The sequence below is a fragment of the Balaenoptera acutorostrata genome, chromosome 19 (genome assembly GCF_949987535.1).
Source record: "Balaenoptera acutorostrata chromosome 19, mBalAcu1.1, whole genome shotgun sequence".
In the NCBI taxonomy this organism is placed as follows: Eukaryota; Metazoa; Chordata; class Mammalia; order Artiodactyla; family Balaenopteridae; genus Balaenoptera; species Balaenoptera acutorostrata.
Window position 1 is genome coordinate 28,008,554 of NC_080082.1, and position 27,300 is coordinate 28,035,853.

General features: G+C 57.0%; 1 protein-coding gene across 7 annotated transcripts; it reads right to left on the reverse strand.

The window, feature by feature from the left end:
- On the reverse strand, nucleotides 1-27,081 carry KATNB1 (katanin regulatory subunit B1). 7 transcript variants are annotated; one of them, XM_057534315.1, is made up of 21 exons: nucleotides 26,944-27,081; nucleotides 25,511-25,805; nucleotides 21,086-21,216; nucleotides 16,861-16,978; nucleotides 16,257-16,376; nucleotides 11,473-11,573; nucleotides 11,043-11,084; nucleotides 10,330-10,413; nucleotides 10,000-10,115; nucleotides 9,463-9,534; nucleotides 9,151-9,301; nucleotides 8,797-8,987; nucleotides 8,560-8,690; nucleotides 8,088-8,138; nucleotides 1,976-2,043; nucleotides 1,709-1,828; nucleotides 1,468-1,617; nucleotides 1,202-1,278; nucleotides 1,058-1,123; nucleotides 696-812; nucleotides 1-351 (listed from the first exon to the last, which is right to left on the reverse strand). In XM_057534315.1, exons 2-21 carry the CDS (start codon nucleotides 25,548-25,550, stop codon nucleotides 219-221), a joined length of 2,079 nt encoding a protein of 692 aa, XP_057390298.1. In that variant the 5' UTR covers nucleotides 25,551-25,805; nucleotides 26,944-27,081; the 3' UTR covers nucleotides 1-218. The 7 variants fall into 7 exon arrangements, with proteins under 7 accessions (XP_057390298.1, XP_057390297.1, XP_057390294.1 ...); XM_057534314.1 differs by having other exon boundaries at nucleotides 1,049-1,123; XM_057534311.1 differs by having other exon boundaries at nucleotides 1,043-1,123.
- Nucleotides 27,082-27,300: the final 219 nt, after the last annotated feature.

A 27,300-nucleotide genomic window follows, 5' to 3' on the forward strand; every position in this document is an offset into this window, starting at 1 on the left:
AATAGTTACAAATTTAATAAAATTCACCTTATAAATTACAGCAGCAGCCCCAGGGCTTGGTTCGCTGCCCCAGGAAGCAGGAGTCGGACAAAGCTGGGCAACTGTTGCTGGAGAGAAGTTGTCAGAGTTTAGGGCTGTGGAGGTGGCCGGTGGGCGCACAGGGAACAGGAGTGGGGGGCCGAGGCCAGGCCTGAGGGTGCCACCACCCTCTGGGCTCCTCAGTCCAAACTGGCCATGAGCAGGTGCAGCTCGCGGAAGGCACTGCCGTGGCGGCCGCTCAAGCCCGACTTGCTCTTGACGAGGCCACTGATGCTCCTAAGCTGCTTGTAGCAGACCCGGCACTTGTGCAGCCTGCGGGCAGAGGGGCCATGCCTGAGGTGGCTGGCCAGCACGGTCACCATTACCCCCACCCAGCCCCGGAGCCTTTCCTGTACAAATCGCTCCGGCCCTCCTCCCGGAGGAAGGCTGAGGCCCAGAGTGCAGGACCCACTGAGGCTGGGCCAGGGCGCAGGGCAGAGCCAGGCCATGGGGGAACCAAGGCTCTGGCAACCCTACCCCGTGCCCTGAGCCACCGTCCCAGGCACAATGACCTCTATAAGCTGTTTCAGCAGGGCCACCAACAAGCAGGCTGGGCCCCCAGGCCTGTGCTCTCGCTTGACGTGGCACCCCTGCCACACACGCCGCTGGCTCCTCACCTCTCCTCCCGGCTGATGTCCACACCCACGGTGGGCGGGGCTGCCAGGATGTCTGTGATCAGGGGCAGAAACCGCTGCAGGATCAGCTTCAGAGAGGTGCAGCCTGTCTGGACATAGCTTCAGAGGCAGGGGGATGGATGGAGTCACAAATAGAAAGACAGAGAGCAAGGTACACAGAGCCAAAGGGGGCAGAGACAGGATCAGAGAGGCAGCATGGGCTTGTTTTCGCTCTGGCCTCTCAAATTTGGAGGGCACAGCAATGCTGCACAGCCAGCTCACAAGGGCGCCGGCCCTGGGGGTCTTTCCCATGGTCCCTCCCTGCTGGGAGGCAGGTGCGGCTTCCCCACCTGTACCTCTCGTACTTGCTCTGCAGAAGCTTCTCGATCTGTGGCAGGATGGTGGTGCATAGGTCCAGCTTCCACAGGGAGCTGGGGAGAGGGCCAGGGACATGTGCCCTCAGTGCCCGGCCCTGCCCACTCCCCCCACTGCCCGCCATAGCCACTTACGCTTTCTGGTTGACGATGTTAAGGAGGTCCACTACCACGGAGAGGTCATTGATGGCCACGGCCGAGTCCACTGACGTCTGTGCAAACAGAGCACCCATCAGAGAGGACCAGGGACTGAGTGGCCCTGCCTGGGTGTGGTGTGATGATGGAGTTTATTGCGGGCTGTTCATCAGACTGCTCGGTGTGGTGACAGGGGCCGCCTAGCTCCCCGTGCCCCTCGGGTGGCCCTCTTCTCAACCCCAAACCCGGGCAGAGGTGGCACTTGCCTTGATGTCACCCGTGGTCCACACGGCCCGCACAGTGTCCAGGTTCTTGTGGCGGCTGGTGAGCACGACACACATGGTGTCATGGCCTTTGCGGATCTGTGACATGGCATCCTCGTCGACCAGCTCCGCCTGCTGGGGGATCTTCACGGCCTGCATGGGACGGGTGCCCTGATGCTGGCAGCCAAGTTCTGCCCTCACCCCACGGGCCTCCACCTGCCCTCAGCCTGGGCCCCCCACTCACAGGCAGGAAGTCGGAGGCCTTCAGTCCGATGGGCTCGTTCCGGGTGGCAGGGATGATGGGAGACTCAGCCTTGGGTGCAGGGGTGGAAGTGACGACTGGGGGCCGGGACAGGACCTCGAGCTGGAGGGGTCCGGGGCTCAGCAGGTGGCCAGCCCAAGGCCTCCCTCCCTCTCAGCCCCCCTTCCCCGGCAAGGGCCGCCCCAGCGCCAATTCAGGACTCCAGGCCCCCTCCGAGCCCCACACCCTGCCCGCTCCACCTGGACATACTTTTGGCACTGGGAACTGCACATCCGTGGCTGGGCTGGGCTTTGCTGCCTCCTTGGCTGTGGCCATGTCTGGAGGCGGAAGGAAAAGATCACTGGGTCAGGTCAGGCCAGGAGAAGGGATGGGGACGGGCAGAAGGCAGGGCTTGGGCTGGGACTGTGGGCGGCACCTGTAACGGGAGGCCTGGGGGACGGGGATGGGCCTGTCCCCTCCCTTACCACCCACTCAGCCACAGGTCTGGCAGAAAGCAGGCGCCAAGCACTGTGTGTGGACAGGACCCAGGGAGTGGCGCTCCTGTCGCCTCACTAGGAAAGGAGTGTGTTTTGGCGTGGGGGAGTGGATAGTGGATGGTGAGTGGGAGCCTGGGAGAGAGAGGCCTTTCAGGAACCCAGCCTGAGGGGCACGAGACGATGGCCCCTTGAGGAGAAAGCAGGGGAGGGAGGGATGGGCTGGAGGATGAGGGTGCCCCACCCTGCCTTCTGCTCCAATCCTAAGGGAACAGATCAGGTTTTCTTCCTTCTTAAACCCTCCAACAGCAAAACCCCAAACCCCCGACCCAGGGCCTGCAGGGCTTGGTCTCCTGCTCCCGGACCCCAAGCCCCCGCTGTCCTGGCGGCTCCATCCCGCCTGAGGCTCTTTCCTCCTTCCTCCTCACCTGGCCCCCAGGCCTGCCTGACGTGCCGCCTCCTCAGAGCCTCACGGCACCCCATCTTCATGGCTCCCCCACACACACCTTCACCCCACACACTTCTCCCCCCATAGACACCTTCTCCAGCACACACACCTCCCCCCATAGACACCTTCTCCCCCACACACTTCTCCCCCCATAGACACCTTCTCCTCCCACACACACCTTCACCCCACACACTTCTCCCCCCATAGACACCTTCTCCCCCACACAAACCTCCCCCACACACACCTTCACCCCACACACACCTACTCCCAACATAGACACCTTCTCCCTCCATAGACACCTTCTCCCCCACACACACCTACTCCCCCATAGACACCTTCTCCCTCCATAGACACCTTCTCCCTCCATAGACACCTTCTCCCCCACACACACCTACTCCCCCATAGACACCTTCTCCCTCCATAGACACCTTCTCCCCCACACAAACCTACTCCCAACATAGACACCTTATCCTCCCATAGACACCTTCGCCCACAGACACACCTTCTCCCTCACAAACACTTTCTCCCCCCACACCTTCTCTCCCACACACACCTTCTCCACCCCGTAGACACCTTCTCCCGCACAAACACCTTCTCCCCCCATAGACACCTCCTCCCCCACACACACCTTCTCCCCCCATAGACACCGTCTCCCCACACACACCTTCTCCCCTACACACACCTTCTCCCCCCATAGACACCTCCTCCCCCACACACACCTTCTCCCCCCATAGACACCTCCTCCCCCACACACACCTTCTCCCCCCATAGACACCGTCTCCCCACACACACCTTCTCCCCTACACACACCTTCTCCCCCCATAGACACCTCCTCCCCCACACACACCTTCTCCCCCCATAGACACCGTCTCCCCACACACACCTTCTCCCCTACACACACCTTCTCCCCCCATAGACACCTTCTCCCTCACACACACCTTCTCCCCCCATAGACACCTCCTCCCCCACACACACCTTCTCTCCCCATAGACACCGTCTCCCCACACACACCTTCTCCCCTACACACACCTTCTCCCCCCATAGACACCTCCTCCCCCACACACACCTTCTCCCCCCATAGACACCGTCTCCCCACACACACCTTCTCCCCTACACACACCTTCTCCCCCCATAGACACCTTCTCCCTCACACACACCTTCTCCCCCCATAGACACCTCCTCCCCCACACACACCTTCTCCCCCCATAGACACCGTCTCCCCACACACACCTTCTCCCCTACACACACCTTCTCCCCCCATAGACACCTCCTCCCCCACACACACCTTCTCCCCTCATAGACACCGTCTCCCCACACACACCTTCTCCCCTACACACACCTTCTCCCCCCATAGACACCTCCTCCCCCACACACACCTTCTCCCCCCATAGACACCGTCTCCCCACACACACCTTCTCCCCTACACACACCTTCTCCCCCCATAGACACCTCCTCCCCCACACACACCTTCTCCCCCCATAGACACCGTCTCCCCACACACACCTTCTCCCCTACACACACCTTCTCCCCCCATAGACACCTTCTCCCTCACACACACCTTCTCCCCCCATAGACACCTCCTCCCCCACACACACCTTCTCCCCCCATAGACACCGTCTCCCCACACACACCTTCTCCCCTACACACACCTTCTCCCCCCATAGACACCTCCTCCCCCACACACACCTTCTCCCCCCATAGACACCGTCTCCCCACACACACCTTCTCCCCTACACACACCTTCTCCCCCCATAGACACCTCCTCCCCCACACACACCTTCTCCCCCCATAGACACCATCTCCCCACACACACCTTCTCCCCTACACACACCTTCTCCCCCCATAGACACCTTCTCCCTCACACACACCTTCTCCCCCCATAGACACCTCCTCCCCCACACACACCTTCTCCCCCCATAGATATGGTTTCCCGCACACATATCTTCTCCCACCCACACATCATCTCCCCCACATACACCTTCTCCCCTACACACACCGTCTCCCACAAACAAATCTTCTCGCCCCATAGACACCTTCTCCCTAACAAAGACCTTCTCACCCCATAGAAACCTTCTCCCCCACACACACCTTCTCCCCCCTTAGACACCTTCTACAGCACACACATCTCCCCCCATAGACACCTTCTCTCCCTACACACACCTTCTCCCACACCCTCACCTTCTCCCCCACATACACCTTCTACCCCACACACACCTTCTCCCCCCATACACACCTTCTCCCACCCACACACCATCTCCCCTACATACACCTTCTTCCCTACAGACACCGTTTCCCACAAACTTTCTTCACCCATAGACACCTTCTCCCCAACACAGATCTTCTGCCCGCATAGACACCTTCTGCCGCACACACACCTTCTACCCCATAGACACCTTCTCCTCCACACACACCTTCTCCTCCCATAGACAGCTTCTCCCCCACACACACCTTCTCTCCGCATAGACACCATCTCCCCAACACACACCTTCTGCCCCCATAGACACCTTCTCCCCCACACATAACTTCTACCCCACATACACCTTCTCCCCCACACACACCTTCTCCCCCCATAGAAACCTTCTCCCCCACACAGCTTCTCCCCCCATAGACACCTTCTCCCCTACACACACCTTCTCCGCCCATAGACACCTTCTCCTCCACACACCTTCTCCCCCCATAGACAAATTCTCCTCTCACACACACCTTCTCCCCCACACAAACCTTCTCCCCTACACATACCTTCTGCCCCCATAGACACCTTCTCCTCCACACACACCTTCTCCCCGCATAGACACCTTCTCCCCCATACACACCTTCTCCCCACATAGAAACCTTCTTCCCCCCACACACCTCCTTCCCGATAGATACCTTCTCCCCCTACAGACAACTTCTCTCCCCACACACACCTTTTCCCCCAGACACACCTTCTCCCCAACAGACACCTTCTCCCCGCATAGACACCTTCTTCCCCCATAGACACCTTCTTCCCCAATAGACACCTTCTCCCTCACACCCACCTCTCTCCCCATACACACCTTCTCCCCCCTTAGACACCTTCTCCCCCACACCCACCTCTCTCCCCATACACACCTTCTCCCCCCTTAGACACCTTCTCCCCCACACACAGCTTCTCCCCCCATAGACACCTTCTCCCCCACACACACCTCCTCCCCCCATAGACACCTTCTCCCCCACACACACCTTCTCCCCCCATAGACACCTTCTCCCCCCATAGACACCTTCTCCCCCACACACACCTTCTCCCCCCATAGACACCTTCTCCCCCACACACATCTTCTCCCCCCATAGACACCTTCTCCCCCACACATAACTTCTCCCCCCAGACACCTTCTCCACCACACACACCTTCTTCCCCCATAGACACCTTCTCCCGCACAAACACCTTCTTCTCCATTGACACCTTCTCCCCCACACACACCTACTCCCCCTATAGACACCTTCCCCCCACACACACCTTCTCCCCACATAGACAAGTTCTCCCTCACACACACCTTCTCCCCTCATAGACACCTTCTCCCCCCATAGACACCTTTTCCCCCACACACACCTTCTACCCCCATAAACACCTTCTCCTCCCACACACAGCTTCTCCTCACACACACCTTCTCCCCCATAGATACCTTCTCCCCCTAAAGTCAACTTCTCTCCCCACACACACCTTTTCCCCCACACACACCTTCTCCTCCCATAGAAACCTTCTCCCCAACAGACACCTTCTCCCCCCATAGACACCTCTACCTCCTTAGACACCTTCTCCACCACAAACATCTCCCCATATAGACACCTTCTCCCCCACACACACCTTCTCCCCCCATAGACACCTTCTTCCCCCATAGACACCTTCTTCCCCACACACACCTTCTCCCCCCATAGACACCTTCTCCCCCAATAGACACATTTTGCCCCCATAAACACCTTCTCTCCCTACACACAACTTTTCCCCCCCTTAGACACCTTCTCCTCCACACACACCTTCTCCCCCCATAGACTCCTTCTCCCCCACACACACCTTCTCCCCCTCGTAGACACCTTCTCCCCCACAAACACCTTCTCCACCCATAGACACCTTCTCCCCCACCCACACCTTCTCCCCCGATAGACACCTTCTCCCCCACACATAACTTCTCCCCCCATAGACACCTTCTATCCCCCACACACACCTTCTCCCCCACACACACCTTCTTCCCCATTGACATCTTCTCCCCCACACACACCTACTCCCCCAATAGACACCTTCCCCCCACACACACCTTTTCCCCCCATAGACAAGTTTTCCCTCACACACACCTTCTCATCTCATAGACACCTTCTCCCCCCATACACACCTTCTCCCCCCCACACAGCATCTCCCCCACATACACCTTCTCGCCCACACACATCTTCTCCCCCCACAGACACCTTCTCACCCCATACACACCTTCTCCCGCACACACACTTTCTCCCCCCATAGACATCGTCTCCCCCCATAGACAACTTCTCCTCTCACACACACCTTCTCCACCACACAAACCTCCTACCCTACACATACTTTCTCCCCCCATAGACACCTTCTCCCCCCAGACACCTTCTTCCCCCCACACACCTTCTCCCCGATAGATACCTTCTCCCCCTACACACAACTTCTCTCCCCACACTCACCTTTTCCCCCACACACACCTTCTCTCCGCATAGACACCTTCTCCCACCTCCGACACCTTCTCCCCCCACACACACTTTCTTCCCCACACACACCTTCTCTCCCCATAGACACCTTCTTCCCCACACACACCTTCTCCCGCCATAGACACCTTCTCCTACCTCAGACACCTTCTCCCCCCACACACACCTTCTCCCCCCCACACCTTCTCCCCCCACACACACCTTCTCCCCCCATAGACACCTTCTCCCCGCCACACACACCTCCTCCCCCACACACACCTTCTCCCCCATACACACCTTCTCCCCCATACACACCTTCTCCCTCCACACACACCTTCTCCCCCCATAGACACCTTCTCTCCCACACACACCTTCGCCACCACACACACCTTCTTCCCCCCTCAGACACCTTTTCTCCCCATACATACCTTCTCCCCCAACACACGCCTTCTCTCCCACACACACCTTCTCCCACACACAGACCTTCTCCCCCACACACACCTTCTCCCCTACACGGAGCCTCTCACCACTCCCGGCTCCTTCCTCCCCTGTGGCTGTCTACCATTCGCTTTCCTCACTGGGTGTGGGCTGCTGACGGGGGCAGCTACCTGCCTTTTTACACTCAATAACCAGGGTCTGACTCAGGGCCTGGCACACAGCTTGTGGTTTTGGGCGAGTGGACGGAAAAGATCCAGTGAGGGAGAGGCTGGAAACTGTGCTGTGGGGGGGAGGAGTAGGGAGTTGGGGTCCCTGGGAGGCCAGGCTCTGCCCCCCGACTCACCATCCTCTGGGGGTGCTGGGAAGGGCTCACTTCTTCGGGGTGGCGTCCGACCTGCAGAGGAAAAGGGGGCTGGGGACTCATGTGGGTCAGCCCAGGGCTGCTGTCTGAGCCCTCAGGGCCCTGCCAGCCGGGGACCCTGGGCCCGTCAGGATGCGGCGGATGCAAGGTGGTTCCCAGGCGCGCGCACAGCTGCAGACTGTGACCCGTTCCCGGGCCCCGAACCCTCAGGCTTGCCCCTTCCCTGCCCCTTGCTCCGCTGGGCCTTCCTTTGCTCGGGGCAGGCCGAGCACTGAGCGGCTGCTGGGTCTCTGCTGGGGCCTAGAGGACCTGGGAACAGAGCCCGGGCCCAGACATGGGTTAGGAATTAAGCTAAGGGAGTGCAGCAACATGGACGCCATCCGCAGAAAGGACCATCTGCCTCCATTTCACAGAGGGGAACGCTGGGGCTCAGAGGGGAGGGCCCAGGCCTCACTGATGCTGTTCTTGGGCTGGAAGATCTCGTTGTAGTCCTCGGCGTTCTGGATCTCCGCCCGAGACTCCCGCTCATCCCGGTCATCCTCGCTGCTGGGGCTGCGGCGCTCACTCTCTGAGTTCTGCTTCACCCTGGGGAGCAGGCCAGGCAGAAAGGAGGCGGGGGCCCCGGTGAGGCAGGGGCTGCGGACCCGCCTCCTGCGCCCCCCAGTGCCCTCCGGGGCCCCGAGCACCCCACCTCTGAGGCTCGCTGCCGGTGGCGCTGGGCCGCTCGTAGATGCGCCGAAGCGGGGCGCTGGGGTGGGGCGGCTGCTGCGCCGGGGGCCGGCTGTCCTGCATGGGGTCCGGGGCTACCGTGCCTGTCCTGGTGACCCGCGTCAGGTCCACCACATAAGAGGAGACGCTGCTCTGGGAGAAGGCCACGCCTATCTGCGGGAAGCGGCAGAGCTGGGGCGGGACCCTTCGCGGTGGTGCTGGGGGATGGGGTGGGGGGGGCAGGACCTCCCCAGGGCCGGGTGGGAGTTGGGGGCCTGAGGGGAAGGCAGGCAGGCGGCCCAGCGGAAGGGTGCACGGTGGGCGGTGGCTCTCTCACCAGCTGGTCATTGCAGATGGCCAGGTCGGCCACCTTGCCCCAGTTGACGAGGACCACGTCAAAGCAGCGCTCGGGCTCCCAGCCGTAGACGCGCAGTGAGTCCTGGCAGCCACTATACAGGCAGCAGCCATCGGGGTTGAAGAGGACGCTCCTGGGCCAGGCGAGAGTGGGCCGTGGGTCAGGAGACACCGGAGAGGCTGCGGGGAGCCCAGGACGGGAGGGAGCGGAAGCGGAGATGGGAAAGTTCCACCTGCAGCCACACCCCACTGCCCGGGAGGAGGGCCCTGGCCCACTGCCCAGCCGCCTGCCTACCTGACAGGCCCTGGCTCCCCTTCGATACAGCTCACCACCTGGAATTTCTCCAGATCCCAGAAACGGATGGTCCTGCAAAGGAAGCCAGGCTGTGCTGGGAAGCCGGTGCCAGGTGTTGGCCTCCACACAGGCCAGTGGCCGGGGGCGCCCACTTCTCTCCAGACACCTGCCGCCCCAGGTCATGGCCATTCAGAGCAATGCCTGGGGCCAGGGGCTGGCCCTGCACAGGGAGCGGGAGGGGACTCGGCACCTGGGAGGTGAATATGGGCCTTGGATCCAGACACGCAATCAAGTCCCAGGACACTGGGGCCGGATCCAGACATATCATGAAGTCCCAGGACACTGGGGCCAGGGAACCAGAGTTGGGAGAGAGATGTGACCCCGGTCCCATCCCAGCTTGGCTGACAGTTAATTCAGTCTACCTGGGATCATATGACACCCTGGGACAGAGAGACAGACTGGGGACAGATATACACCAGAGGACAGAGATGTGAGGGACAGCAGTCACGGGCGATGAGCCCTGCTCCTCCTCCTCACCTGTCAGAGCTGCCAGAAGCCAGGAGGTACTCATTGGGGTGAAACTCCACCACGTTGACAGGCCCCGTGTGGCCAGGGAACTCGGACATCATCTTGCCAGCAGTCAGATCCCAGAGCTGGGGCAGGGCAGGGTGGAGGTCAGGGCCAGCCTGGCCCTCAGCTGCCCACTCGCCCTCCAATCCAGCCCGAGCTCTTTATCCACGAACCTCCTCCCACTCTGGACAGGCTCGGGATGTGCGAGCCTGATCAGGAGGGAGGCGAGGACCCAGCCTGAGTGTGATCAGCAGACCCCAGTCCCCAGCCCTGGGCCCAGGTCAGGCCGGGAGCTACCTTCACCGTGTGGTCATCTGCGGCCGATGCCAACCACTTCCCGTCGGGGCTGAACCGGAGACACCGCACGGCCTGGCTGTGCCCCTGAGGGGAGGACAGAGCATGAGCACCCGAGGGGCCTGGGCCCAGTGGCCTTCTCTCCCCACCACCCACTCCTCCCTGCCCTCCAGAAGCAGTGCTTCCTGGGAGCAGGCGAGGAGGGGACTGCCAGCCACGTGCGGGAGATGTCACAGAGGGACACTTCTCCACGTGCGCTCATGGACTCCCAGTCCTGCAGGAAATCAACACTGCGTGGTCTTATAGTTTGGGAAGCAATGTGTCTTGTGTCTCTTTTTGGAGAATTAAATGCCTCCTCTTAATGTCAAAGGGTCTAGAAACCTCCAAAAATAATTATTAAACCCAGTCCTTCCAAACTCATATGAACAGGAACCCCCTTCACTTAATGACACCTGTTAGCAGCCTGCAAACCGTGGAGCACAGTTTGGTAAACACAGCTCTGTGGGGAGTCACGGAAAACCGGGGGCCCAGGTGGACCACCCACCGCACTCCTGCTCTGCTCCAGATGCATGTTTCTCATCTGGACTCTTGTTTCTCACGTTCTCACCCAGGTTGGACAACAGTCCCCTCCAGCCCCTGCCAGGGTCTGGGCACCGCCCCATGCTCCGCGCCTGCAAGGTGCTTGTGGAATGATGGACAGAGGGTGCCTTGCTTACCCTGTATCGGAAGACACAGCCTTTCCTCCTGATGTCCCAGAGCTGTGAGGAGAGGAGCAGAGGGGGGCAGGGTCAGGACAAGTCACAACCAAGGTGGGCTGGGCTGGGGAGGCCTAGCCAAGCTCAGTCCTGGAGCCTGGGTCAGAGGGCAACATGTGGCCATGAGCAGAGAAGGGCTCTGGGCACCTCCAGGTCATTACACCCCCAAGTGACAGGGGTCTGGAAACCGCTCACTAAAGCTGGGCATCCCAAGCAGAAATGTCTGGCAAACGCTTCCACATCCCTGCCCTGGGAGGGCATGGATGCTGCCACACAGGGGGAAGATGTCCCCCAAAGAGCCGAAGCCCACCCCCCACCGCAGACGGGATACACCGTCCCGGTCCCGCTGCTTGGCCCGGCGGGAGAGCCAGGGTGCAGAGTGGTGGCTCACCTTGATGTTCGTGTCCTGGGAACCCGAGGCCACAAACTCGCCATACGGGTGGAAATCCAGGCTGCAGATGTTGGCTTTGTGTCCCATGAGTGTGCGAAGGACTAACAAGGAAGAGAGCAGAGACAATGGCGTGAGAGGCAAACAGGATGGCTGGTGGAGCGAGGGCCGTTGTGTTCGTTTGTGTGTGTGCTTTCATACTGACTGCACAGAAAAACACAACAGTAGCACAGACTTTCAAAACAGGGAGGAAAACCAACCAGAGTCCTACCACCCTAACAACTAACTTTCCTATTTTCCTCTCAAGAGATGCCAGCCATTTCTGCCATTACCCGAGCCCTCAGAAAACTCCCTACAAGCTCCCCACAGCTTGCACCTCTGGGCTTGTCCCAGCATGCTCTCATGAGAGTGAAGCCCCAGAGTCAGCAGAGCCAGGTAACTATGGTACTTGGTTCAGGCCCTGTGGATGTGGACATGGAGCTTATGGTCTGCCAGGCATCCCACCACACCCAAGACAGTGCAAGGAGAGAGATGCAGGAGAGATCCAAGCTGGGGGAGAAGCCGCTAGGTTGAAAAGAGAAATCCAGGGGGGCTTTTTGGAGGAGGTGGTCGTTGAGCAGGATGTTAGTGGGTGGCAGATGAGGGAGGCTGCAGGCAAACCTTGCATTTCTGTCTCAGAGTGTTCTCTGGTACCACTCAAGTTTGCCTCTTCTCTCTGGCCTCATGTGTCTTGCTTTTTATAAGATTTATAATTCCGCTGTTTGAATGAAACTGATCACCCCAGGAGTGCTGGTGCCAAGGGGTGTGGCAGTCCAGCCGTCCTTAGGTTTGTGCCAAGGTGAAACAGGCTGCCTTGTGAGGTGGTGAGCTCTCTGTTGGAGGAGGTGTTCAAGCAGACCCCAGATGTAATGCTTTAAGGACAAGATTCAACCGCACCAAAACCTGAGCAGCTGCCCTCCTCACTCTCTGTAGCTGTCTCGGGGGCTCAGCATTGCCTTGCTGGCCAAGGGGGCTTCGGGCACATGCTGCCCAGTCCAGGCCCTGGAGGGAGGAGACTTGTCTGGCTCCTGCCCCAGTCCACACCACCCCCGCCAGCCCACCTGCTTTGCATCCCACAAGCCAGGCTTCCAAAATCCTGGCCCACCCTGAGAGGATGTGGCAGGTTCACATTCATGAAGCATGCCTTCCTGTGGGATCCTGGGCTGACCCACCCTCACCCTCTGGCTGCTCTGTGGAAAGCAGGCAGGAACACATTCTTCTGGCGTGATTTCTGCCCTTGGTCTTCTGTCCCAGGAGGGCTCTCGGCAGGCCTCCTGAGGCTGGACTTGGTCGCAGGATCCAGGAGCTGCAGAGTGGAGGGGTCTCCGGGGTCTGTCTGCCTCACATGGGACTCTCTAAGCCCTTCCAGCCGAGTAGCTGAACCCTCCAGTGATGGGCAACTGATGTGACAGTAAGGCAGCCCTTTAAGAACCCCTTCCTGCATGTGGGGTGCCAGTTTGCCTCTGTATCATTTCCATTCACACTGTGGTGGGTTGGGGGTGGAGGTGGGCCTGGGGTCTTAGCTCTTCCTGCCGAGGATGCTAAGGGCAAGTTTCTCTTCCATCGCTGAACCCCCCGCAAATGGCAGGGCGGACAACACTGGGATGGGAGTCTTGACACCAGGATTCAAGTCCCAGGTTTCGCCACCCCCAGCCACAGAGTCTTTATCAAGTTCAGGGCCCTCCCTGAGCCTCAGTTTGTCTATCTGTCAAATAAGGAGACAGTGCCAACCTGGCTTTGCATCAGAACCACCTAGAAGCTTATGAAAGCCAGAGTCTGGGCCCATCCCACCACTGAGTCAGGCTCTCCGGGAGTGGGGTCTGGGCTGCGTAACAAGCTCCTTGTAGAGCAGCCAGCTCTGGGAGTCCAGGGCTCAGGAATTCCAGAGGTCTTCAGTTTCCATTCTTTGCCCACCTCAAGAAATTCCTCACATTCCCTTATGCATGGCTGAGAAATCACGGCCCTTGGCTTCTCTTTCTCCCTTGCTCCTCAGTGAATGGTGAATGGCTGGTGCCCTCCACTGGGATCTGGGTCCAGGCAGAGGCTTCCCAGAAAATGAACCGCCTTCTGCCCGAGCCTTTCTGCTTTCTCAGCTGGAGCCCAGCCAGCTCAGGCTTGCTCCTCCCTGGCCCCTTGTCCAGCGATGCCCCCGCACTGTGGGTCCTGTGTGTGGCCAGGCAGTGGGACCGTGTGCTGAGATACGAAGCATGCAGCCCCTCTTCATTATCTAAGAGGGCCTGGGGCTCTGTCTGTTTGTTTGTTTATTTATTTATGGCTGCGACAGGTCTTAGTCACAGCACGCAGGCTCTCTAGCTGTGGCACGTGGGCTCCAGAGTGTGCGGGCTCAGAAGTTGCGCGCACAGGCTTAGTTGCCCCGCGGCATGTGGGATCTTAGTTCCCCGACCAGAGGCTGATCCCGTGTCCCCTGCATTGGAAGGCAGATTCTTAACCACTGGACCACCAGGGAAGTCCCGGGGTTCTGTCTTTCTTAAACAGCCCATCACTGCGTCGGCAAGCATCACCCAAGAGGCTCGGGTTGAGGTCATTTCTTGAGGATCACCTATACAAGAGCAGAATGAACCCAGCCACCAGGGATGCATGGCCAATGGCCACCATCCTGCAGCAGAGGTAGAGCAAGCACCAGAGTAGAGGCCTGGCATGACCTTCAAGTCTCAGCCAGGCAAGGGGGGCATCTCTTCTGGGAGAGGCAGACTCGGCAAAATCCATGTCATCCTTTCCTCTCCTGTCCTTCAGGTAGGGGATGGCCTCCCACCTGGCATGCTGGAAGGTCCAGACTAGAGGTTGGCAAAAAGCAGGGAGCAAACAGGTTTTACTTGGACCTTTGAGTGTCAGCCTGCAGAGTGTTCTGAAAAATATGTTTTTGGTTTTATTTTAAATTAATTAATTAAGTAATTAAGTAATTTTTGGCTGCGTTGGGTCTTCGCTCCTGAGTGCGGGCTTTCTCTAGTTGCGGCAAGCGTGGGCCGCTCTGTTGCGGTGCACGGGCTTCTCATTGCAGTGGCTTCTCTTGTTGCGGAGCATGGGCTCTAGAGCGCAGGCTCAGTAGTTGTGGCACACGGGCTTATGGCTCTGCGGCATGTGGGATCTTCCTGGACCAGGGCTCAAACTTTTGTCCCCTGCACTGGCAGGCGGATTCTTAACCACTGTGCCACCAGGGAAGCCCTTGAAAAATATGTTGAATTAGCTGTCAACCTTCAGAAATGGGTGGATTCCACATAAATGTCCAGATTCCCAGCTTCACTTGAAAAATCTGTACAGCTGGCAGCACTGCGCCCACACTGCCATGTGGCAACAGCCACCAAGGCTGAGAGGCAGCCCCCCTTCCAGGGAAGGCGGGACTCCCCACTTGGCCCAGAACTGAGGGCACAAGTTTATAGACCAAAAGACCCCAGTGAGGATCCAGCATAGGGATGAGAATAGGCTCACCAAGGCCTATTCTGTGAAACCTGAGGACACTGGGACGAAGATCCTACAAACCTGTAAAGAGAGAGAGGCAGAAGGAGGAAAGACTCAGGTCCCATGAGAAGGATCTGGGATGAGATGGCACTGACTTCCCCACAGCAACCCTGGAACCTAAAAGGCAACGGAGCTGCACCTTCACAATTCAGAGGGAAAAGTATTCCCAACCTAGAATTCTATACTCAAACTCTTAAAAATAAAAGCGGGGTGGTTTTAGAATAAAGTAATTTTCAGGGACTTTCCTGGTAGCACAGTGGTTAAGAATCCGCCTGCCAATGCAGGGGACATGGGTTTGAGCCCTGGTCCGGGAAGATCCCACATGCCACGGAGCAACTAAGCCCATGCGTCACAACTACTGAGCCTGCGCTCTAGAGCCCGCGAGCCACAACTACTGAGCCCACATGCCACAACTACTAAAGCCCACGCACTACAGCCACTGAAGTCCACGTGCTTAGAGCCTATGCTCTGCAACAAGAGAAGCCACTGCAAAGAGAAGCCCGTGCACCGCAACGAAGAGTAGCCCTCACTCGCTGCAACTAGAGAAAGCCCACACGCCACAACGAAGACCCAACGCAGCCAAAAATAAAATAAATAAATAAATTTATTTTAAAAAAAAGAATAAAGTCATTTTCAGCCTCTAAAACTGTGCTTGCCGCGTACCCTTTCACAGTAAGCTATGAAAGAGTGTGCCACATCTAAAAGAGGGGGGGAAACAAGAAAAGTGACAACGTGGGATCCGGTGTGGCAGAGTCGGAGAGAGTTCCCCGGGGAGGAGACAAGGGCCCCAGGATGGCAGCTGGGCTGCAGGCCTGGGAGCTCCCAGGCCACTAGGACTTGGGGACAGAGGCTCTGGGAAGAGATACTTCAATGATGGGATGGGTTTGGGGGTAAACTCAAGGAGGAGCCTTCCTCTTCTGGCAGAGAAGTTGGGGCTGGATTAGTAACAAAGACACAGAAAACATGCAGATGAAAAAAAGAACAACTATTAATTCCAAGGAAACAAAATTATCAGAAGAAAAGAAATACATACAATCAGCTCTGAATAATATCTATAGGTCCTGATAATATAAACACTGAGTATTTAAAAGGTGATTCAGGGAGGATGGGGGGGAAATGTTGTGAGTGACAGAGCCGGGGTAGCAACGAGAGAGCTCAATTCTCCTTTTCTGTAGGAGGAAGGCACAGCTAATGTATGAAGTGTTTTTAAAAAGGAAAGAAACTGCAGTATATCCACGTTGTTTGGAAAAGCGGAGGCGATTAGCACTCACCAGGTGAAAGGACAGAAGGCTCAGGCCCCTGGAGTGGGCAGGAGTGGGGCAAGGCTTCCTCTTTCCATTGTGACCATTTGTGAACTACCAGCATTTGACTTTTTAGACTATGCACAACTTCTATAAAGATGAAAACTAAATTAAAACAAACAAAGCACAAGGAAACAGAAAGTCTGGCCGCCCAGGCCCCATTCCTGCAGGCAAGTTAGCTGGAGCTGAGTGGGGACCCTCGGGAGCGGGGCACACACCCCAGTTCTCCGCACACAGCCCCCTCACCCATTTACGAGTCCTGCGTAGTCTCTGGTGGCACTTGATGTCACTCCAGGTTCTGAATCCACAGACACCCACCCACACATGCACACATTTGTCCATCATTCAGACATTTACAGAACGCCCCCTCAGTGGCAGCACTCAGACAGCAATGCACATCACTGCTGCCAGGTCAACAGGGGTGGGGGGTCGCCACACTGTCCGGTCAGTGCCCCAGGAGAAAAGCACCAAACCTAGTCAGGACAGGCTTCCTGGAGGAAGCAGCTGGACAGCAAAGCCGAAGACAAGCACAACTGCAGGTGTGCGTGTGGGGAAGGCAAGTGCGGACACCTACTTTTGGCAGCTTCCAGGTCCCAGACGCGGATGGAGCCCGACTGGGAACCGGCCACAATGAGCTCCTCAGGGGTGTTGAGACGTACGCTCTCCACTGGGGACGTGTGACCCGTCAGGCTCTGTGAAGAGAGGGTGGCAGCTTCAGCACTCTGCGTGAACAGACCCCCAGCTACGGCCCTAAAATCTGGATCCCTGGGAGGCATGTCAAGCAGGGATGCTGTGCTAGACCGAGCCACCCCCAGGCCTCTCGGCTCCCAGGGCTAAAGGTGGGCCAGACCCCAGTCGTGCTCTTGACATGAACATCACCTGCAGAAGTGGCCCTGGGCCCCTCGGAGGGGGGTAGCTGACCTTTTAGTCCCAAGTCCAAAGCATCGCCCACCTGGGCTGTGCTCCCATCTCCACTCTCCGCCCGGCCCAGCCCTCAGGAGGGGAAACCACGGCAGAACTGAGGCCTGGCTCGTCAGCGGCACACACCTCGCCCCTCTAGAACACGCGGATCCCCAGAGGCGGCCCCCTCTGGAGGACCCAGCCACGCCTCAGGCAGGGGCTCTGGAACCCAGGGGACCTGGGAGTGACTCTGCTGGGAGACACAGAGGCTCCCCCCAATTCAGACCAGGCCAGAGCTGGGCAGAGCTGAGCCCAGGGATGGGGGTGGGAGGTGCTGGCACTTCCAGCTTTCTGGAGAGGAGGCTGGAATCTGAAATCCGTGGTGTCTGTCACTCCCCGTACAGCACTGGCCACCGAATGCCCAGTGGTGATGCCATCAGCGTTTGCTAAGACCATGTTCCCATGGGAACTGGGGGCAGTAGGGGAAAACTGCTCCTCAGCAGAACTACCCAAAGGCCAGACAGTTACAAGCAGCTTGCCCGACTCCCCAGTATCACCAGCAGGAGTATAAATGGGTAGAAACTCCATGGAGGGCGATTAGGCAAAAATCTATCCACAATTAGAAATGCACATTCCCTGCACACCAGGCACTCCACCTTGGGGCTTACCCCACACACACTCAACACACGTGAAACAACACAGACCCAAGGTCATTCTTTGCCGTGAATCTGACAAGAGACTGGAAACAATATATATGCCCATCACAGGAAACTGATTAGATAAGCTGTGGCCACCCATGCAATGGAATAGCATTCAGCTACAAGGATGAACGAGGCACCCTCTGAATATGAGAAAGACTAATCTCCATGATGCTCTCAGGTGAGAAAAGGTGGAGGACAGTATATGTCGCTCGACAGCATTTGTGCAAACTAAGAAGGGGAAGGGGACCAGGCATACACATTTGCTTGCAAATGTATAAAACAATCCCGGAAGGACACAGAGGCATCGGGAGCCGCGGTTGTCTCCAGGGAGGGATGTGTGGGTCAGGGAGCTATACAAGTTCACTCACAGTCAAAAACACACAGAAATGCAAAGACTGCCTGCAGAGGTGGTAGGTAGCGTGTGTATACACCTGAGGTGAGAAAGAACCTGGTGAGTCTGAGGCACTGAGAGGCCTGCTCTGTGGCGAGTGAGGGGATGAGGCCTGCTGGCGGCCTGCGAGCTACACCTGGTGTAAGCGGCTTAGTCTAGAGGCCAGACCCCACGCTGTCCACTGTGCTGTTCTGAGGGCGAGAGCATGGAGGTCACTTCATGTCCATTTTTTGTCAGCCTCTGTTGATTCTTTTTCAATTGGTGTATGTTACTTTGGCATTTCAGAGAGGGGAAACACATTTGAACCCCCAAAGCAAAGTGAAGCAAAACACTTTCAGTTCTGTCCTTAACCTTGGCCGTGGTTCGGGTCAGATCTCAGCTGTCCGCTGGACCTCACAAGAACACTAAGCCGATTAAGTTTCTACTAATAAATATCACCTCCCGGGATTTCCCTGGTGGCGCCGTGGATAAGACTCTGCACTCCTGCACTCCCAATGCAGGGGGCCGGGGTTCGATCCCTGGTCGGGGAACTAGATCCCACATGCATGTCACAACTAAGGAGCCTGCGTGCCACCACTAAGGAGCTGCAACTAAGGAGCCCGCGTGCCGCAAAGAAGGAGCCGGCAAGCTGCAACTATGAAGCCCGACTGCTGCAGCTAAGACCCCGTGCAACCAAATAAATAAATAAATAAATAAATATCACCTCCCGCCGCTTTTTATCTTTATCTTCACTTGGCCAAGAGTCAAAAGACTGATACTGCCCTGTGCTGCAACATTGTGGCGGGAGAGGGCAGGCTTCTGTGCTGCCGGTGAGAATGTAAATTGATTTCCAGAGGACAGTTTGGCAATATGTTTTGAAAGCTTTTTAAAACATGCCACAGGGGGCTTCCCTGGTGGCGCAGTGGTTGAGAGTCCGCCTGCCAATGCAGGGGACACGGGTTCGAGCCCTGGTCCAGGAGGATCCCACATGCCGCGGAGCAACTAAGCCCGTGTGCCACGACTGCTGAGCCTGCGCTCTGGGGCCCACGTGCCACAACTACTGAACCCGTGTGCCTAGAGCCTGCGCTCCGCAGCGAGAGAGGCCACCGTGGTGAGAGGCTTGTGGACCGCAGCGAGGAGTAGCCCCCGCTCGACGCAACTAGAGAAAGCCCGCGAGCAGCCACGAAGACCCAATACAGCCAAACATAAATAAATAAAATAAATTTATAAAAAAACATGCCACACCCACAGATTCAATGTGCAGGTCGCAGATCTGCTCAAAGATTTAGGGAGAGGAGGATGCTCCCCACTGTGGCTGAGCAGAGCCAAAAACCCGGCAATGACTTCCACGCTGCGAACCAGGCGTGGCCAAGCTCATCCCTGCGATGAAATACTGCGAGGCTTTTAGAAATCATGTCGTAAAAGGATATTTGTGGACACAGGAAAATGCTGACGATGTTGTTATTTTTTAAAAAAACCAGGCTACAGAAGAGTAAGATAGTGTTCTGGAAACATACTGTTATACGTTTCTGTGTGTGTACACGTAGGCATGTTTGCATGTGTGCGTGTGTACATACAGGCACAAGTCTGCACACACATGCATGCGTACCTAGAAGGGCACAGACCAAAATACCAAATGTAATGGTCTTTGGATAATCAAACTATATGTGATTCATTTTCGTTATTTTTTTCCCTCCTTTACACCTTCCTGTTTTGGAAAACAGTTTTTGGCATTGAATATAGTTGTGTACAGGGAGAGAGTGCCACTGAAATGGAGAAGGACCCTATGGGGCCTTCCTAGGACAGACACACCTCCCCGCATGTCCTCTGTCTGCCTTTTGTCTGTAGAGAAACTTCTGTCAAAGAATAAATTTAATCAGAGAAATGAGGAAAATGCAGAAGCATCAAAGGAAAGCAGTCAAACAAGACCAAATAATAATAGCTTAGTCATTAAACAAAGTCAAGGACCTTCAGTTCCTCTTCAAGGGCTATCGATAATAATCTGAACCATATCTTTTGAGCTGTGATACTGAAATTCCCACCAGGTGGAAGAAGTTGACTACATGACGACCAGACTATAGCCATGACCAAGAACTGCTGCTTCCAAGAACTGGCCTCAAAGAAATGGGAACAAACAGACCCCGGTACTAAAGATGCTGATCAGACCACTGCATGACCAATTTCAAGATGACTGTCAGAGCTGGCTGTGCTGCTCTGCAATGGCACCCTCCCAGCACCTACATACCCCTGAAACTCTCCTTTAAAAGTTCTTGCCCTCTGATCAACGGGGGGGAGTTGGCCATTGGATACGTGTCTGCCTTCCCCCCAGTTGCCGGCCTCCTGAACAAAGCAACCTTACCTTTCAACCAACACTTGCCTCTCGAGTATTGGCTTCCAAGCTGCAAGCAGCCAGACCTAAGTTTGGTAACACTGTTAAAGAACCAGTCCTCTAATCAGCTCCAACCAGGGGCGCTCAGATCCTTTTTGTGGAATGAGGTGGGGAATGAATCAAAACAGCCGCACGTGTAATTGACAGGCAAGCGGATAGGCCAGTGGGCAGGCGAGGCTCAAATTCGGGTCTGTGGGATTATTTTAGCATTCTCACGCAGGCTCCCCAGAGTTCTGTCCCATGGCCAGGTGACCCCCCCTCCCCGCATTCCTGAGGACGGGTCACTGTCCCAGCCATCAGGGTTGTCCTGGGCCTTCCTGAGCGGACGGCTGGGAAAGGCACTGATGTGCTGGGTTCCTGCAAAGCTGCCCGCTCCCAGCCCCCAACCCTGGCCTGCCCACCCACCCCTCCCCAGCCCCACCTGCCAGCCGAGCCTCACCATGATGCAGTTGGGCTTGTTGATGGACCACAGGTTGACACGGCAGTCATCCCCGCCTGTGGCCAGCAGCCGGCCCGAGGCTTTGCCCAGCACCAGCGAGGACACGTTGCTGGCATGGGCCACGATCTCCTCTATACAGGAAAGAGCAGAGGGACAAGGCAGTCAGGGGCCTGACAGGCCACATGGAGGAGGGCTAGGCCTTGCCCTGCTCGGCCACCAGCCCTGGCACCCGAAGCCCAGCGGGAGGGCTCTGCCCCCTGCGGCTCCCCTTTGGTGCCCAGACACCCACCATGAGCCGTGGGACGAGGCACAGTTTGGGCCTGAGACAGAAATGACTATTTCTCAACTTCAGTCATTCCCATCCTTCCCTTAGGCCTCATGATTTTTTTCCTTCTTCTGTATACCCACGGGTACGGTTATTGACTTACTATGCTCAATTTTTAAAACTGACTTGCTATTTTTATTTAGCTGTGTCGTTTAAATAATAATGTGCATGAAATTATAAGCTTGATATGTTCATTCTATTTTTTCTACGATACAAAAAGAAAAATGAAAACAATTATTAAAATAAAAAATATTGACCCATGCACCTAAGCACCTCTCAGCCACCGCCTGGCGTTCCTGCTTTGGGGAACACACTTTCAGAACAGTGCATGTCAACCGCAGACGAGCCGTCCCCAGGTGAGCTCAGCCAGGGCTTCAGCCCGCAGCTTCAGAATCATGAGCTGGGTTCTGGTCTGAGCTCTGCTATTGCAGGTTGTGTGGCCTTAGACAAGTCGCTCACCCTCTCTGAGTGCTGGGTTCCTCGTCGGGTAAATGGGGATAATAACAGTGCTTGGCTCACTGGGCTACTGAGGGTTCAGTGAGGACATGCCTGTGGGCCGCTGCGAGGGGCTGGGTGCTCGCGGCTGCTCGGCAGGCCGAGGACCAGACGCCATGGAGAGCGGGCACTGGGGCCCAGGAGGGCACAGGAGGGTGGGCTGGGTGAGGAGGGAGCAGGACGCAGCCGCCTGAGGGGTCTAGGTATGAGGACCGACTGGACAGAGCGGGAGGCAAGGTCACTGTGGGCGGCCACGAGGGCCCCTGGCTTGGACTGGGGTGGGGAAGGCAGCGGACACATGTCTCAAGGGACATTGCCAGGGCCCCCAGGGAACAAAACATGGGCAAGGAACCAAGAGGCAGCCCAGGCCTCCGAGCCAGGGCCTGAGTAGCTCCTCCTGAGAACGCAGAGGGAAGAAACAGGTCTCCCCACACAGAGGAGGAAAAACCCCAACGCGCTGACGCCCTGAGGCAGCTGCGAGGCCGGCGTGGGTGCCTCTGAGGGAGAGGCCGCTGCGGCTGCCCTGCAGAGGCCCCTCCTGAGCACCTGCTCTGGCCTCCACCCTGCCTGGGGGTCTCTGTGGTGCCCGCTTCAGACGGCAGGAAGGCTGGGAAGCTGGGCCCAGGAGGGATGCTTGCCAGGTGGCGTGGCTCACAGGGGCTGTCAGAGCTGCCCAGGGGGCCAGGCTCCAGGCTCGACCTCACAGACAACACCCCACCTCAAGGCCCGGCTAGGCCAGCCCCAGCAGGGCGAGAGCTCCCAGCAGGCCCAGACCTGAGCCAGGGCCCTGGGGACCCCACCACTGGATTCGAGGAAGCTGGGCCTCTCTCTGGTCCGCACCTCAGCCAAGGAGCCTTCTGTCCTCTGCACACTGTAGGGACAGATGCCTGGATGCTCTGGGGCTCTGGTCACGGACACTTACATGTTCAAGAGCTTCTGCTGGGCCAAACTGACGGCCCAACCCAGCTAGAGGGCAAACCACCTTCGCCCTGAGCACTCTGATCCCCAGCCTGGGGTCCTCTCCCCTTCCCTGAAGACACTCCCCGCATGCGCTGCCCTCTGTGTGTGACCCACCTAGAGGCCTGACTGCCCACCCCGGCTCTCACCCTTCCCAGGGAAAGTCCTGGCTGGCCCCCACTGCACTGGGCCTCCTGGACGCACTGCCACCCCTCTCTGCACCTCAGGACCACTGCCCCCAGAGACAGCCATTAATGCATGATATAAATGTTTCCTGGGTACCTGCTCTAGGCCGGGCGCTAAGAGACAGTGGGGAGGGATAGTGATAAGTTTCTCGTCTTCACACTCCAGCCTGATCACATGGTCCCTGATACAGGGCATCCAGCCTGCAGAACCACAGACTTTAGGGTGAGAAGAATTTGAAGGTTGGGCCCATCTAGAAGGGCTCAGACCACTCCCCTGCAAGCAGCCTGAGCAGGGGACTGATTGGAGCCCCTGGAGGGACCACGGGGTGGGGTGGGGAAAGGGGGGCACACCTCAGGCACCAGGCAGAGGCCTCGGCATAGGGCACTGGCCCAAGAGCTCCCACTCTGGCCTGAAGGACAGCATCCAGCAATGGCCCAGGCCTGGGTACTGAATTTAAATGTACAAACAAATAAAAACAAACAAAAATCCTCACAGCAGGCCAGGTTGATGGCTGCTGCTCTACCCTGTGGCACAGGCCCATGCTAGTTTCCCAAGCTCAGGTGGCACAACCTGGACCTCACATCCCAGCCAGAGCTGGGGGAACACTGCATTCTGGCCAGAGACACTGCGCACCTGCACCCCAAACAGAAGATGCAAAGAACTAGGTTTCAACGACCTCACGCTGGCCAAGCACGTTCTGATCCTCCCCAGACTCTAGAGCCACAAGGAGCCAGAGGTCATTTGGGCTTGGGCTCTCAGACAGTTTATACCCATGGAAACTGCTGTGCACATGAAATTGTCAGCAGATGCCCAATATGCCTGATCACATCACCTCCCACTTGAATGCTTTGAGGGCTTGGCCTTGCCCTTCAGATAAAGCCGAAACCTCACAAGGGCTGGGTTCCTGTAGACACATGTCCTCACCAGCCTATGTGACACCACATTCTCCCCACTGCTGTGCTGCAGCCCATGGCCTCTTCTGAGGCCTTCCAATGCACCAAGCTTCCTGCCTCAGGGCCTTTGCACATGCTGTTTAGGCAGCCTACAGCACTCCCCTACCCCCACCCCTCATCACCTAGTTAACTGATTCAAAGCACAACTGTTAACTGTTCCAGCTTGGAATTGTGTTCCAAGGAGAGATGGGTCAGTGTGATTATCTGATTCCTGCCTGTTGCTCTCCCCAGGCTCTGAGCCCCGCTGCATAGGGACCTTGTCTATTCTGTCTCCCACTGTCTCCCCAGTGCCTGGTTCTTTCCTGGTTTCTCAGGAAAAACAGCTGTTGAAGGTATACATTCATAACCCCAATAAATACAAAGCCACTCTGTCCAAAGTATACCCTCCTTGGGAGCCCATAACAGGATTCTCCCAGAACCCTAGGGCTGAGGAACAATTTGAAAATGGCCCAAACCTCTCATTTACAAATGAGGACGCTGAGGCCCAGCAAAGAGTTTTGCCCAGATTCTCACAGTTAAAAAAGTGAAGGAGGCTTGCCCCAGCTTCTGAAAACAGCCCAGGGACAGCGCATAGCAGAAGGTGGCCACGTTGGACACACCAGATCTACGCCACCCGGTTATTACAGGCGGGGTACGGCCCACAGAAGCGCCAACGTGTAGAGCAACAGGTCTCAAAATATGATCTGGAGAACACTGGGATCCTCACGATCCTTTTGGGGATCCAAGAGAACAAAACTGCTTTTATCATAACACTAAGATGGAATCTGACTTCTATACTCTCATTTGCTCACAAGAATATGGTGGAGTTTTCCAGGAGATATATGACATGTGAGGACATCATCACTAACGGCGTGTTTCTGCATTCTTGTGTTTTAAAATGTCTCAGTATTAATTTCTAACACGGTAAATATTGATAGATGTGACTCCCATAAACAAAAACTCTTTGGGGTCCTCAATAATTTTTAAGAGTATAAAGGTGTCCTAAGACCAAAGAGTTTAGAGCTGTCAGTATAGAGTAACGGTGGGGGTGGGTGGTGCCCGGGCTCAGGTACATTCCAGAGGCTATCAGCATCCCTCTGCCTATCCTCTCACCCCAGCCCCCAGCCCAAGATGCCCTCATCTGACGGGGGAGCTTGACTTGTGAGACGTTTGAAAACGCCAAGAACATCTTTCAGGATTTCTTGCCCCATTCCGCCTGCCAGCCTAACTGGAAATCCTGCTAAGTGCTTCATTATGTTCATTTTCTCACTTGAATCTCACAGCAACTCTAGAATGGAGGCGTGATTATCTCCTTGCACAGACAGGAAACTAAGCCTCAGACAGGTTAAGTCACCCGGCCAATGTCATCCAGCTACAAAATGCCAAAGGCATGATTTGCATCTTGGTCTACTTTACTCCAAAGCCTGGAGTCTCCCCCTGTGCCAAGAACTGGAGACACAGTTGGGGGTTCAGGCCACCCAGCAACAAACAGCTATCAGGGTAAATGGGGTGAGAAAGAAAACCACTTACGTAGCTTCCAGGCCGTCTTGGTGACCACAGGGGTGGCCATCCTTCAGCTGGCTGGCACCTGAAGTTCCACCCACAATAGACTGTGCTTTCCTTGTGGGGTGGGGGTGGATCCCCCCCCAGATCCGCCAATCAAGTTGGCAGGGAGTTTCCACACATCCAGGCAGAGAGAATGCTTCGTCTCCCAGCCCCGGACCACCTCGTGGTTTTAAATCATCCACAGCAGCAGCCCGTGCGTGACTGTTGGGATCCTGGGTCATGGAATGTCAGGCTTGAGCCATCCCAGCTCAACACTGGGCTGGAACACAAACAGAGGTGATGGCTTGTTAGCAAATACCCAGGGGGAGCTCAGGGGTTCCTGGGTTTGCAGACCTGCAGATGCAGCTCCCTGGATGACCAAGGCCACTTGATAAAGACAAACACCCACCAAAACCACCAGAGCCAAGAGATGCACTGCAAACTGGGTTTGAGAATCTGGAGAGGGGGTACCTCAGGCAGGGTGACTTGGAACACAGGGAAAAAGAAGGTCCTCCCAGAGGCCAGGATGATGGGAAAAGGCTCTGTTCCAGGAAGCTGGCTGCCTGAAATGCAGCAGCTGCGGTGGGGCGGGGAAGACCACATGTCTGCAGTTCGGATAGATTGCTGGGAGTTACTGTTTCTCTGACGTATGGGAAGGGGGCGGAGTCAGAGGCTAAGTTTAGGGGCCCATCAGAGGCACCCTAGAGATAGGCATTGAAGTCTTCTCTGGGGACAGTCTCAAAGAGGGCCCTAGGGGTCCAGTTCGTATCAAGGGAACTACACCGGGTCCCTGCAATTCCCAAGGACAGTGCTGGGAACTAGCCCTCCAGTCTGGTCGTGAGTCGGTATGACTCTTCAACTCTAAAAGGCGACCTCATGGAGCCTCCTATCCCCTTCCTCCAAGCCTCCCTCCAACGAACCCTATCCTCGCCCTCCCCTTTCTCCTGGGTTCCCCAGTTCTGCCTCTCTAGTCCTCCATTCACTCCTCCTTCTCCCTGCCCCCTGTGTCCCCCATGCGTGCACATCCTGTCTCCTGGGCTCCCTAACTTGGCCCCTGCCTCGCCAGACCCTCTTTTCTCCCCTTCCCCTGCGCTAACAGTATCCCCATTCATTCACTCTCTTGATTCTTGTGTCCCTATTCATCACCCCTCCTCCTGCTAGACCCCCGGCTCTGCTTCCGGCCTCCCTGGTTTTTCCCCTCCGGCCTCCGCGCCGGTCCCACCCCTCCCGAAGCTGGGGCTGGTCCCTCGGCCTCGCCTAATCCTCCCATTCCTCTCAACTTACGGGGCACAGGCTGCAGCCTCCCTCCACCCAGAGCCCTCTCCGCCGCAGCCTGTCCTGGCCCCGCCTGGCTCGGCCCAGCCCGGGGCTCATCCTCCCCTCGCCTCCTCGCCCCCTCGGCCCCGCGTCCACCCCACCTGCAGCTGCGGCTCGGGAGGCCGAGGCTCCGCTCCAGGCGCGACCCCCACTTGCCTCCATCCCCTGGCCTGATTGGCCGCTGCTTGACAACCGACCCTCACAACAAAACCTCCGGCTCAGAGCCTCGCCTTCCTCACCTCCCGCACCAATCAGCCGCCGCGAGCGCCCCACCCGCCTCCGGGTTTGACCAATAGAAGCAGGCGCTTCTGCCGCTTTTCCTAAGTACCCGCCCCCTTTTCCTGAATTGGACTAATCACGAGGAAGGAGCGTTCAAGAGCCGCCCCTCGGCCTCTAACGAACCAATGCGAGCTGCCGTGTCCTTGATCCCGCCTCCGCCTCGAGGTTTCCCTGTCCTC

Bases quoted from the DNA above. Each gene is read 5' to 3' on its own strand.
- KATNB1 (XM_057534311.1), bottom strand. From the start codon at position 25,550: ATGGCCACCCCTGTGGTCACCAAGACGGCCTGGAAGCTAC. The intron at 1,124-1,201 runs GTAAGTGGCTAT...CCCTCTCCCCAG, and splicing joins AACATCGTCAACCAGAAAGC to CTCCCTGTGGAAGCTGGACC. The intron at 352-695 runs GTGAGGAGCCAG...CTCTGCCCGCAG, and splicing joins GACATCAGCCGGGAGGAGAG to GCTGCACAAGTGCCGGGTCT.